We start from the raw sequence: 13,803 nt of genomic DNA, 5'->3' as shown, positions 1-13,803 counted from the left end.
GTCTAAAGAATGGCAATAGAGTTAATGCAACAAGATTGGATTGGATTGTTTGGGGGAAGAGACCAAACAGTGAGGTCATCGGTCTCATCGTATTAGGGAAGGGCGGGGAAAGAAGTCGGCCATGCCCTTTCAAAGGAACCATCCCCGGCATTTGCCTGGAGCGATTTAGGGAAATCACAGAAAACCTAAATCAGGATGGCCGGAAGCGGGATTGATCCCTCATCCTCCCGAATGCGAGTCCAGTGTGCTAATCACTGCGCCACCTCGCTCGGTAATGCAACAAGAGGCCGTGTACCATTTACTGAAAAAAAAGGCAAAAAAATTAGTAATTTATATCCAGATTGAAATAATAAAAACATTCATATTATATTACCATCATTAAGTTGAATTCTTACTAAATGTAAAATCTTCAACAGTGAACTGAAGAGACGACTAAAGGCTGAACAAAAGGCAAAGGAGAAAGCGGAGAAAGAGAAACAAAAATCTGAAACACTAGCACCAAAGAAGAAGACTGATACACATGCTGCTGCAGAGGAAGAAGTCAGCCCAAATGTAAGCCTTTTTAAGTTTGTAAACATTTCTTTTTAATTTTAAATCATTTTTACTGATATCAGTCTTTTTCCATTTACCTATTTAGATTTGAGGGTATAATCATTGTAGTTACTCTTCATGTACAGGTGTAACAAAAATGTTTGTCCAAATTGTTTGGAAACATTCCACACATAGAAAAATAAAATGTGTTATATGGACATGGGTCCAGAAATGCTGTATTTCCATGCTAGACCTCATTTTATACTTCTCTTCATAATCAGATTAATCACAGAAACACAACACTCCAGCATTAGATGAAATGTTTTCTTGTATGAATCCTCCAAAATGCCTTCTTGGTTACATTTGCTTAGATTGTACAGTAAGTTGTAATTGTTAGGTTTGTGTTTGTTGATCCATTTGAATTAAGGTAATGTTGACTGTGACACATTTCATTGCTTCCATAAATATACGACTTCCCTTGTTGCTTGTGTTCACATGTGACTTAATGTCATTGCTCTACTTGCATCAGGCATGAAGCATCAAGTATTTAGTGTTCATTATAAACTGTGCAAGCCCATAGCAAGAGTCAGCTGTTAAGTGCTCTTCATGGACTTGATTTCCGATACAGTGCAGTGGAAGTGCACTCAAATGAGTAGTTGGCAGATGCCCATTTGCTATATGGATTAGCAGATGGTAATTACCATCAGACTCAAAATTTGTATTGTGATTCTGTAATGGGAGATAGGTAGAGGTGGACCAGTTTCTTGGCCTTCATGTTTTCTGCACCTAAAACCACAAGACTTTTATTTGTGAGGGCATTTGGAAGCTCTTGTGTACAGAACCCCAATCCAACATATTCAGTCTTTATGCTCATATTGTGGAAGTCTGTGAAACAGTATGCAATCCTTTCCTACATTTGCATTTCTCAGTTGTTCTCACAGCTGTCCTGAATTGAGCTGTGGTGAAAGAATAGAGTCATCAGCATTAATGTCTAAGCACAGCAGACTGGTAAAGAAAAATGACCAGTACATCACAAAATTGAGTTCCTGTACTGTCATAAAAAAAACAGCAATACTAAAAAGCATAAAAGTACTTTCAGACAATCTTTCTATTGTGATTTACAATAAGTCACAGTAGGCAGCTAATGACCTTAGAGATTTGTTAAGTAGTCTTGTTTAAAACCATGGTACATACAGTAGAACTTTGATTTTATATTCTCCGATTTTATGTTTTTTTGCAACTTTACACCATAAATTCCTAACCCTGTGAAAAACCTATAAGATCAGTGCTAAAAATTCTCCAATGTTACATTTCTTCCAAGTAAGGTGTATCTCAGTTCTAATTTCTTACTCAGTGTCTCACTTGACTTCATCCCATTTTCTTCCTGCTGACATTTGATGTGACTGAACAAGTTATAAGTGGCTCAAAATGGATGGAATTAAGGGAATATTTTAGGCTGTTGTGGAGAGGGGAGATGTGAGAGAGGAAGTGCTGACGTAATCCACAATCGATGTTGCCAACACAACTTGCAACATTTAGCTTCACTGCGCAGTTACGGTACAATTACCACTAAGTTCCAGCAGTAATGACAAGACAGTCGATGCGAAGTGTTCCAAAACCTAGCCAATATGTGATGAAGGGGCCCAGCCATTACCTTTTGTTGTGCCACTTATAACTCAGTCTCTACTTTTTGCATGTATTTGCGATGTACTATGTTCAGCAACAGTATAAATTGTCAACCTTTTAAATTCAGACACTGAGTCTCAGAAAATATGCTCACTCATAATCGAGGAAATTTAGCCTATTTCCAGCTAGTGAGCCCTTATTGGCTGGCGACTAGTTAAGTTACCCAAAAGCCTGCACAGCCCCCAGACCACACTAACAAACGTAATGAGCTCACCTACTGGATCTGTGGAGAGTGGGAAGTGGCCCTCCAGTGATGGGAGTGCAAGTAGGGGTGAAAGCATTTTGTGAAGTGCTGAAAATATGATTTCCTTGCAGATTGTTATGACAGAGATGTCACTTGGAAATAGAACAAGGGTTTTGCCATAGCACATTTTAAAGACTTTCGTGTGGAAATCTGACTTGATACAGTTTCAACAACTACATACCCTACTCATATATATACTTTGCACCAAACACTGTAGACAGTAAAGATTGGAAATTGTGGTAGAGGGCATGAAACAAAACTGTAGCACCTGAGCTTCCTTTCAAATTTACATTTGGCACAGTGTACAGAAATTCACTGAGCAGACTTATAATGGGCTTGTAACATTAACTGGGGAAGTAAACTCATTTTTTCATGTGTTTCTCTCACCAAGCACTCAACAGTGGTGAGTGTACGAAGTTTGTCTCTTAAGAAAAGCATTAAATAATAATAGCAATCGTGATAAAGTACGATATTAAGCAGATGTCCACATTTATACTTATGGTTTAACCACTTAGCTGCTGTTATGTTTTTTGTTCTTCATTTAAGTCAACATGTTCATCATTTTTTGCTTTTTTTCTGGGTGAGCACAAAGGATGATCTCTTAAAAACATGTTTTGTAATTGTGTGTGCCAATTACATGTGATTTTGATTATGTTTTGGGGGTATTAACATTTTCCTCAATTCTTCACTTTCCTCAAATTTGAGTTTTTAAGTCTGGACCACACGAAAACGTAAAGTAGGGGTTTCACTGTATTACGTACTCTCATATTAAATAATGTGAATGTCAGTTGTAAGATGACTGTGATATAAAAACTAATGTGGATCTCTGCAGTACCCAAGTCGTCATGCATAAATGTTGGAGCTATTAAATGCTGAATAGACCTACTTCCTGCTCACATTGGATGCTACTGTTACTGTTCCATATTTCTATTCCATGACAGTAATATCCAGTGCGACCAGGAATTGTGAACATTCGACAGCTGTAACATGTACAAATGATGACCCATGAAATGCAGAGATTTTATAATTGACACACGTCATTTGATATGTACATGCCTAACATAGGCCACTGACAATGAACTCTATGCTTCGATGGCAATGAAATATTTACTTGCAGTTGATGTTGTGCAGCATCATGCCTTTTTAATAAGTACTTACAAGCTGCAGATCATCAAACGTACTAGTTCCTGTCACTACAGATTTCGTAGTCTGTCTCAAAGAAGCAGCAAGTGTCACATCCAATTTTTCCCTCACTTCACCTCGACTCAAAGGTAGGGTGAAAGATAAGGTAAACTGTCACTGATGGGAAAGCCCCATTGATTGAATGATTGATTGATTGACACAGGAAGACAAAACAACAGTGGTAGTAACCTGTGCCTGTGCCGCCCCACCATTGTGTGTAAATTGTCATGGACAGCATTCTCCACACTCGCCTGCATGCCCGGTGTTTGCGAAAGAAAGGAGTATTCAAGAGTACAAAATCTTAGTTCGCCTCATGTACACTGAGGCTCGTCAAAAGTATGACCGGCTCCATCCCATGTCTATTGACTTCTACTTTTGCTTCAGTTACATCCATTCCCCCTCCTCTTCACAGCCCCATCCCATTTGCCCCATGCCTTCAGCCGCCTCTTCCTCCCTCTCCCACTCCCCCTCCCCATCAGTACCCATACCCACCCCTTTGGGTGCTGTTCCCCTTCCCCCACCAGAGAAGTGCTCCCCTCCTTCAGCGGCCGCTGGTACTGGAGCTCCCTCATGGGATGCCTCTTCTCGGCACCCCCAAAAGGCGATCTGCCGCTCCACATCGGCAACGTGATCCGTGGCCGGTGGGCGCCAAGATTGCCCGGTGTAATTCCGTGCCCATCCTTGCTGAAGTCTGCACTTCTCTTCCTTCACAGGAGAAGACGTAGAAACACAACAACAAAGACGAGGCCGCTCTGGTGGCCCCTGAGGTGCAGTCTTTCCCTCCTCCAGTCAATGAACCAACAGAGTCTGACCCCACCTACATGGATATTACCCCATCCTTATCGGTGATGATGGTGACTCGACAGCGTGACCGACTCTGGTCTGTTCACTTCTCATTTGGACTCTGGCTTGAGAATCCTCCAATGGAACTGTAATGGATATTTGAATCACCTTCCAGAGTTGCAGCCCCTTCTTTCCTTCTACTCTGCTGCTTGTATTGCACTCCAGGAGACCCATTTTGTCAATTCTTACTCACCCGCCCTTCATGGTTTCCACGCTTTCTGTTAGAACCGAACTGGCCCCTTGCAGGCTTCTGGTGTTTGCACCTTGGTCTGCAAAGACATTGTCAGTAAATGGGTTCCCCTCTATACCAGTGTGGAAGCCATTGCTGTCAGGGTACATCTGACCACTCCAATCACAATCTGTAATCTCTACCTCCCACCTAACAGGCCACCCATCCCTTGCCCTACCACCCTTCTTCAACAACTCCCTTCTCCCTTCCTGCTACTAGGGGACTTCAATGCCCACAACCCTCTTTGGGGTAGTCGTACGACTACTGTCCTGGGCAGCCTTCTCCTCTGCTCCCATGCCCCCTCTCCCCTCTGTATTGCCACAAGACAGTGTTGACGAATCTACAAAGACTTTGACTGCTACCATCCTTTCAGCAGCTGTTTCAGCAGTCCTTTCTTCCTCAGGTTTTCTCTGTCGGAAGATGGTCGCTTGGCGGACTCCGGAAATTGCTGCAGCCATAAAAAACCTGCCGTGCTCTTCAACACTTCAAGCGGCACCCTTCTTCTGCTCTTCTTCTGGTCTTTAAACGACTCTGCACCTGGACCCGCTACCTATTCAAGTTTTAGAAACGGGTTTGTTAGGAACGATATGTAGCTGTGATAGGAGCACACTAAGTCTGGGCAAAACTCAGGCAAATTTTTGGCCACTATCCTCCCACCGGGGTTGCAGGAATTTCTGTGCATGGTGTTGTCTTTACCGATCCTCACTTTGCAGCAGAAAATTTCGTTCAACACTTTGCTCAAGCTTCGGCATCAGCTCAGTATCCACCCACGTTCCTTCTCCTGAAAGAGTGCTCAGAACAACTATCTTTGTCTTTTGTTTCTCACTGCTCGGAGCCTTATAATGCCCCATTCAGTGAGTGGGAATTCGCCAGTGCCCTCGCCCTTTGTCCCAACTCAGCTGATGGACCGGATCGGATACATAACCAAATGCTCCAGCATTTATCGGTAGCTGGCCACCATAGTATACTGACCCTCTACAACCGTCTGTTGAGTGAGGAAGTCTTTCCTTCCTAGTGGCAGGAAAGCCAACATCCTCTGCAAGCTCCTCCAACGCATGGTGAGTCAGTGGCTGTTTTGGATCCTTGAATTACGCGACCTTTCGTCATCAACTCAAAGTGGTTTTCGCTGTGGCCACTTAACGGTGGATAACTTGGTCCACTTGGAGTTTGCTATCCGGTCGTCTTTTGCCCATCGGCAACACATTGCAATCTTCTTTGATCTGCATAAAGCCTATGACACCACCTGGCTCCACCACATCCTCACCACCCTTCACGAATGGGGCCTTTGTGGCGCTCTGCCCATTTTTATCCATAACTTCTTTTCTTGTCGATCTTTTCAGGTCAAAGTTGGCTACTCCTACAGCACTCCCCATCGGCAAGAAAATTGGGTTCCGCGTTGAGTGTCCGTCTCTTTCTCTTATCCATTAATAGTCTGGTGTCAGCTGTATGACCGACGGTGTTCCTCTCTTTGTATGCTGGCGATTTTTGTATCTACGTCACTTCCTCCGTAATGGGTGCTGCAGAACGCTGTCTACAGGGGGCACTCTGCTGAGCGCACTCATGGACTCTCTCCCATGGCTTTCAGTTTTTGGCAGCCAAGTCATGTGTCATGCATTTCTGCCGTCGCCGTACATTCCATCCCCTTCCGGAACTGTTCCTCGATGACCAGCCCCTCGAGGTGGTGGACACCCATCACTTCTTATGTCTGGTCTTCGATGCCCAATTGACATGGCACTCTCATCTTTGCCAGCTGAAGAGGACGTGCTGGTCCCATCTCAATGTTCTTAGGTGTCTGTGCAATACTACCTGGGGTGCAGACCGCACTGTTCTCCTGCGATGGTATCAAGCATTGGTCCAGTCTCGTTTAGACTATAGGAGTCCTCTCTGTGGTTCTGCGGCGCCTTCGGCAGATACTAGACCCCGTCCACCACCGTGGGGGCCGTCTTGCAACTGGTGCCTTCTGGACTAGCCCCATACTTTTCCTTGGGGGTGGGGATTCCACCACTGCGAGTTTTGCGCCAACAACAGCTGATATCTTATGCGCTCTGCATTCGCTGCACCCTAATTGTGGTCTCCTTTATCCAGACACAGAGATTACCCTGTCGCAGCGGTGGCCACAATGTGGGATTACCATGGCTGTCCCCATTCAGTCGCTCTTTTATGATCTCCAGCAATTCCCTTTACCACCTCTTTTCTCCGCTCATACACGTACCCCTCTGTGGTGTGTGTCTCGGCCACAGCTCTGTCTTGATTTCTCAGTCGATTCACAGGGTTCTGTCTTCTGTCCCTCCGATGACTCTTCACCACCAGTTATACTGTCTCCTCAGTTCTTTTCAGGGCTCAGAAGTGATCTGTACTGATGACTCCATAGTTGCTGGCTGCACTGGTTTTGCTTACACCTATGCGCGGCGCACGGAACTTCGTTCCTTGCCAAATGGCTGTAGTGTTTTTACTGCAGAATTGGTAGCCATCTTGTGCACACTGCCTGTAGTGAGTCATTAAGCGGTTTGCACGCTATCGCCCAGTGCTTTCCTCGCCACCCATTGGTCATCGCTATCCAGGACTCCATTTCTCTCCTTGCTCAACATGAATGCTCAGTGATTTTCATTTGGACCTCAGGCCATGTTTGAATAGCTGGCAATGAACTTGCCGATCGACTGGCTGAATTAGCTACTACTGGGCCATCTCTTGCTATTGGCATTCCGGAAATAGACCTTCGTTCGGCAATATGTCATCAGATTTTGGACCTTTGGGATGCAGAATGGCACACTCTTTCTTCACCGAACAGGCTCTGGGTGATTAAGGATTCTACAACTCCATGGCGGTCCTCCTTACGGGCCTCTCGTAAGGCCTCTGTCGTCCTATGCCAGCTCCACATCGGCCATAATTGGCTGACTCACGGTTATCTCCTCTGTCGTAAGGACCCTCATCTCTGTCATAGTGGATTGATGTTGACTGTGGCTCACCTCTTATAGGACTGTCCCAACTTAGCTACCCTCCAATGGACTTTTAGCTTCCCAGACTCGCTACCCCTGATGTTGGCTGACACTGCCTCAGTGGCAGATCTTGTTTTACATTTTATTCCTGATAGAGATTTTTATCACATTATTTAATGGAGAGACCTTCCACCTTATCGATGATTAGAGGGGATGGCAGGCCCTTTTGCTCTCCCCTTTGCCCCAACTGGATTGGCTTCTACTGGGCTTGGTGGTTCACCCCGAGCCTCTGCCTTCCCACTCTTTTCCTTATGGGGTCTGTTATGTCTTGAGGGTCTCTCTTGTCTCCTGTGCTTCAGGCCGCTGTCATTATTCACTTTCTTTCCCTCACCTCCTCTTCTGCTCTTTTCCTTTCTTCCCTGTCAATAGTTTATCTTTTCATGGACATTGTAGTTCCCTCTTCTAATATGGGATTTTATCGTTTTAGTTAATCCAAGGTCGGAGGGACTGATGACTGTGTAGTACACACACACACACTCTACTTTGAGAAGTCGCAGTAACAAAAATATTAATATTCTCTATAAAGATGATACAAGACTTAATATATTTGCACCGCATGTACCAACAAAGTAAAAGCTAATTTTGATACCAGTGCCATCTGTGTGCATAACAGAGAAGTTTTCTCCTTGCCTTAAAATTACATGTGAAACACATGTGTTATATTTCCTTTACATTACTCTGTCACAGCCTTGTATTTGATGCATTATTTAATACTGAGCATGATTTTCTTCCAGTTATTGTTAGTAGTTGTTTAGAAAAAATGTAACTTGGTGTAATGTTTTTTTTCTATGTAATTTCCAGGAATACTTCCGTTTACGAACACAAGCTGTTACCCAATTGAAGCAAAGTGATGAACATCCATATCCCCACAAATTTCATGTTTCTATATCCTTAGAAGAGTTTGTAGAAAAATACAGTGGTGTTAATGATGGAGAAATCTTGGAGAACATCGAACTTAGTGTTGCAGGTAATTTTTTTGCCCCCTTTTAATTCCACTTATTAATGAATAGCACAGTCATTTATTCATTTCTCCACTGTCGTAGATGATCTAATTGCCATAACTAATGTGGACAAATGTTAAGCCAACAGTGTAGTTAAAGAAGAATGTAGATAGCACTGCCAAATTGTATGAAGGGAGAGTATGAGATGTGGCACATAGCATTTTCTCATGATCAAGATGATAGAGCATGAAATGTTAACTGAGAAACCTGTGGCAAAGTTATTGAGATTGTTGTAATAATAGATTTCCTTGAAACTTCCTGACAGGTTAAAACTGTGTATCGGACTGAGATGTAAACTCGGGACCTTTCCCTTTCACAGGCAAGTGCTCTACTTGAGCTACCCAAGCACGACTCACGCCCCGTCCTCGCAGCTTCAATTCTGCCAGTGAAAATCTCATTCTGGAAACATCCCCCAGGCTGTGGCTAAGCAATGTATCTGCAATATCCTTCCAGGAGCGCTAGTTCTGCAAGGTAGGAGAGCTTCTGTGAAGTTCGGAAGGTAGGAGATGAGGTACTGACAGAATTGAAGCTGTGAAGACGGTGTGCGAGTTGTGCTCGAGTAGCTCAAAGGTAAAGAACTCGCACGCGAAAGGCAAAGGTCACGAGTTCGAGTCTCGGTCCGGCACACAGTTTTAATCTGCCAGGAAGTTTCATATCAGCACATACTCCACTGCAGAGTGAAAATCTCATTCTAATAGATTTCCTTGTTTGCAATTATTGACTGGGATTGTCACGTGTTTACTAAAGGGGGACCTTGAGATAGATTTATTGAGAATCAATTCTAATGCTTTAGTTGTAAGATATCGTAAGTGACTAGACAACCCGTTCAACGTAATAGTATCTTAGGCCTTCTGATGAATAACAAAACATATGTTTAATTCCAAACACACAGTTCCAAAGAGGCTGTAAGTATTTTAGCTTCAACAAAATTGACATATTAGACTCTTCTTGTTTAAGCTAGTATTAAAAATAATTATGAATTATAAGAATCCATTGTAATTTAATAACAAAGTAAAAAGCTGTTAATAAAGGCACAAAAATTACAGGCACAATAGAAATCAAAATTTTGTTCCTAAACCGAGGTTAAGAAACCAGAATGACTCCAAAAAGAACTATTTGAAAACTGTTAAAGAATGGAAAAAGTCTTTTTCTGTAGAGCTAGCTAAGAATATCAAGAAGCTGTGCTTATTTGCGAAATTAGTGAGTCCAATAAAATCGTCCCATTCAGTCGATCAAACAAGTGCTGAGATGAGTAGTAACAAACTGAAAACTCATTTCTTGCAATCAGCTTGACAGAATTAATTCAGGGAGACCATTCTCAAAAGCTTGTGGCCATTGTGAAGATGCAATCAAACTCGTAGATGTGGCTGTATCATCAAACTTGTACCAAACAAAAAATTTAGACAATTAATGACAAGTGGGAACTTTTGCTAAACTGGGACTTGGACCATAATAACTACCTTGAGCATCCAGTGCTTCTCTAATTATATTACCAGACACACCTTTTGCAATATTTTTTAACTTCAAAGTTCCTCAATCTCTCCAATTTCATCTCATTTACAACCACGAGGTCATAGTGAGGTTAAAATACTAAACCTACTCATTTTCATGAGGGTGCTGGACTCACTGTGTTGTAGGGAGCGCTCCATGGAGTTTAGAAGGAATTAGGAGCTGTTGGTTGCTGGTTGAAACTTCGGTTTCTCAATTGGAAGATTGTTGCTCGTTAAACTTAGGTATTTGCATTTGAGACCTATTTGGACACAGTTAAAACTTGTCAGGAACTAAAACAGTGTTTTCATATTTGCTCTGAAGACCATATATTTTGTAACATATTTTTATTAGCAGAGTCTTATGCTTTGTGACTTTTAAAATGTTGCTTACTATTTTAGAACAGTTGTCCAAAATGTGACACACACAATAATGTGTGGTCTCTTCAGTTATTGTTATTAGTTTTGTTGTATTTTCTATGCTGTGCTATCTAAGAGATTTATTTGGTATCCTTTTGATAGTTGGTAGCTTTGTAGTATCTGTTTCAATCTGCTGTTTGTGAGAAAGAACATATGGACATAAAAAAATTTCTTTTAACATCTGCATATGTAATGAAAATTCCACAGTAACCCAGAACTTTTAACTCATGATAGTTGCTGGCCTTACCTCTGACATAGTATGTGTCATGAGTGATGTGCTCTGTACTATGGCAATTCAGTGCCCCACCCCCCCCCCCCTTTTTTTTTTTTTTTTAAATTGTGTACTTGATCTAATGAAATTATATATATATATAATATATATATATTAGTTTATGGATATCCTGCAGCCTGTCACTTTAGACAGTTGAAGTCTTCAGCATTTATTCTTAAGATATATTTTAGTTTCTCCAAGGTGTGACATTTGTGACAATTTCTCCAAAAACACTACCTTTTTTTTCTGTCCTGCAGGGCGTGTTCATGCTATCAGAGAATCTGGAGCGAAGTTAATATTCTATGACCTGAGGGGGGAAGGTGTGAAAATTCAAGTTATGGCAAATGCAAAATTGTATTCCTCTGAAGAAAAGTTCATTGAGGATACAGGTAAAATAAGACGTGGTGATATTGTTGGCTGTGTTGGCTCTCCAGGTAAAACCAAGAAGGGTGAACTCTCAATAATACCAAAACAAATTAAACTGTTGTCCCCATGTCTTCATATGCTGCCACATCTACACTTTGGTTTAAAGGACAAGGTGAGACTAAAGTAAATGGCTTTCACATGATTATAGAAAATTGCATATAGCCCTTAAAGGGGCTAGATTGTTATGAAATTTTGTGTGTAATGCATTAATTTTCACTGTGTCCATTTGTGCAAAAAGGAAAAGGTCACTAAAACTTATTGCTTTTTTTAAAACTAGGAATGTAAACTGCTTACATAGCCACCAAATGCCATCAACTGCAGGGATATCACTCACCGTATGGTCATTCTACTTGAAGATTTTTCTTTTTCTCATGGTTTTTGTGATCATAGTTGACTTTCTTCTTCTCCTCCTCCTCCTCCTCCTCCTCCTCCTCCTCTCCCTCTCCCTCTCCCTATCTCCATACATTATTATTATTATTATTATTATTATTACTATTATTATTATTATTATTTTAGTACTCCAACTTCCTTTCCCAATTTTTCTCACACTCGTGCATTTTACTGCATTCAGCATTGGCGTCCTGTTCTTCCAACACCCTGCCTCCTTAGCAAATTATTCCAGTCAGTATGTCATTATTTAATTACCAGTGAGACCACAGCCAGTCTCAGTCCGTGTCGTAAATCATGTCAGCTTGCTTTTGTGTCAGTTTCTTATGCAAGACCATAACTCATTATTTCCCCACATTTGTCAATTGACACTCCTTAACCTAACAAACTCTGTATCAGCAATATGTTAAGCCTTCAGCCCAACCCTCTCCTTCATTATTGTAGATTACTGTCAATCTTTTGCTTACCAAGGATTTTCATGTTTTTGTCGTATTCCTTAAATTGTATTGAGTCCTTACTTTGATTATATTTAACTTGTGCTGGGGGTTGTGATTCACTTACCCTCATCATATGCATGCCTCGTAACCATACATATTCCCTTTTTCTTTTTGACTGCAAAAATAACTTATATTTTGTAAGATACTGGCATGCTAGTCAAATGTTGGAAGAGTGTAGCGTTAATGTGATTGTACTGGGATGAAGTGACAGTGATTATGGCTCTAAACTCGTGCTAAGAAAGAATGAAGTTCAAATTACCATCCATCAATTATCGAGAAGGTTTCGCACCTTACCTGAGGCAAGTTCTGAAATAATTTAGCTGAGAAACTCGTGACCAGTGTGTTGATAGGTATTAAAATCCCACTTCCTCTTCCTCCTCTATATTTAAAGGAGACTCCAAAAACAAAACATTCTATTTTTCGTATTCAGGCTTTCAAATGCAAATATGACAATAAAAAGAACACGTGCTACAACATGTAGGACATCTTTAACAAAAGAAAATTATAGAAAATATTGACCACATGAAAAAAAGTGCTGCTTCTTTCACAAAACTTCTATATGCTCAATTGGTTGTTGCACTGTGTGTGTAAATTTTCTTTTTTTCAGAACAGCTGTCCTGTACTCAGTGTTAGTAAAATCTAATTCTTGAGTTCAGACTTGCATGTTTCTCATAACTTGTTTTTCTTTTTAACAGGAAACTAGGTTTCGCCAGAGGTATCTTGATCTGATTCTGAATGAAAAAGTACGTCAGAAGTTTCATGTACGAGCACAAATTATTTCATATGTGAGGAGATTTTTAGATAATTTAGGATTTCTAGAAGTAGAAACTCCAATGATGAATATGATTGCTGGTGGTGCAACAGCTAAGCCATTTGTTACACATCATAATGAACTAAATATGGACCTGTACATGAGAATTGCACCTGAGCTTTACCTGAAGGTAAGAGGTAACAACACAGAAAAATAGATTGGAAAAATTTGTTTTCTGTGCAAACTTTTACTTTATTCCATTGTAAAGATTATCCTTCTAGTACTGTTATGGTCATCTCCAATGCAGAAACATGAAATGCCCTATATTTTGTAATATTAATTATTGATGACACAACTATGAAAATGAACTCCAAAACAGCTTCCACTTGATCACTCATTTCCAAAATCCACAAACTCAACAATCATGGACACCTCATTGTAGTTGGTTACTGTAATCCATTAAAAGAATTATGACTCTTGTTGACAAACACCTCCATCCAACCAGCTGCCTGTGTTCTAGACTCCCAGACACAAACCACTTCCTTCATTGTCTGTCAACCATCTTCACCCCATAATCACCTGGATCCATACTCTTTACTGTTACTGCCACCTCCTCATACACCAAGATCCCTTACGCTCATGACCATGCAGCTGTCAGATACTACCTCCCACAGCATCCTTTCCACTCCAAACCTGTCATCTCATTCTATAAATGTAACAAACCACATCCTCACTCATAACTACTTCTCCTTTGAGTGGAAAATATGCAAACAAATTTGCTGCGTGGCCAAGGGCAATCATTTGGCATCCTTACAGGCCACTGTGTTTATAGATAATCCAGAACAGGGGCGT

The 13,803-nt window shown here is 41.3% G+C and overlaps 1 protein-coding gene across 3 annotated transcripts in view; it reads left to right on the top strand.

Annotated features, from left to right (window-relative positions):
• The window catches only part of LOC126322042 (lysine--tRNA ligase), a 74,287-nt gene that overhangs the window by 1,834 nt on the left and 58,650 nt on the right, over positions 1-13,803 (top strand). For all 3 annotated transcript variants that reach the window (XM_049994253.1, XM_049994252.1, XM_049994254.1), the window contains exons 2-5: positions 417-552; positions 8,513-8,678; positions 11,148-11,428; positions 12,896-13,141. In XM_049994253.1, coding sequence (XP_049850210.1) covers positions 417-552; positions 8,513-8,678; positions 11,148-11,428; positions 12,896-13,141 — 829 coding nt within the window. The remainder of the gene's footprint in view (positions 1-416; positions 553-8,512; positions 8,679-11,147; positions 11,429-12,895; positions 13,142-13,803) is intronic.

This window comes from Schistocerca gregaria, chromosome 2, assembly GCF_023897955.1.
Source record: "Schistocerca gregaria isolate iqSchGreg1 chromosome 2, iqSchGreg1.2, whole genome shotgun sequence".
NCBI classification, from domain to species: Eukaryota; Metazoa; Arthropoda; class Insecta; order Orthoptera; family Acrididae; genus Schistocerca; species Schistocerca gregaria.
This window is presented reverse-complemented; position numbering and strand designations above follow the sequence as displayed.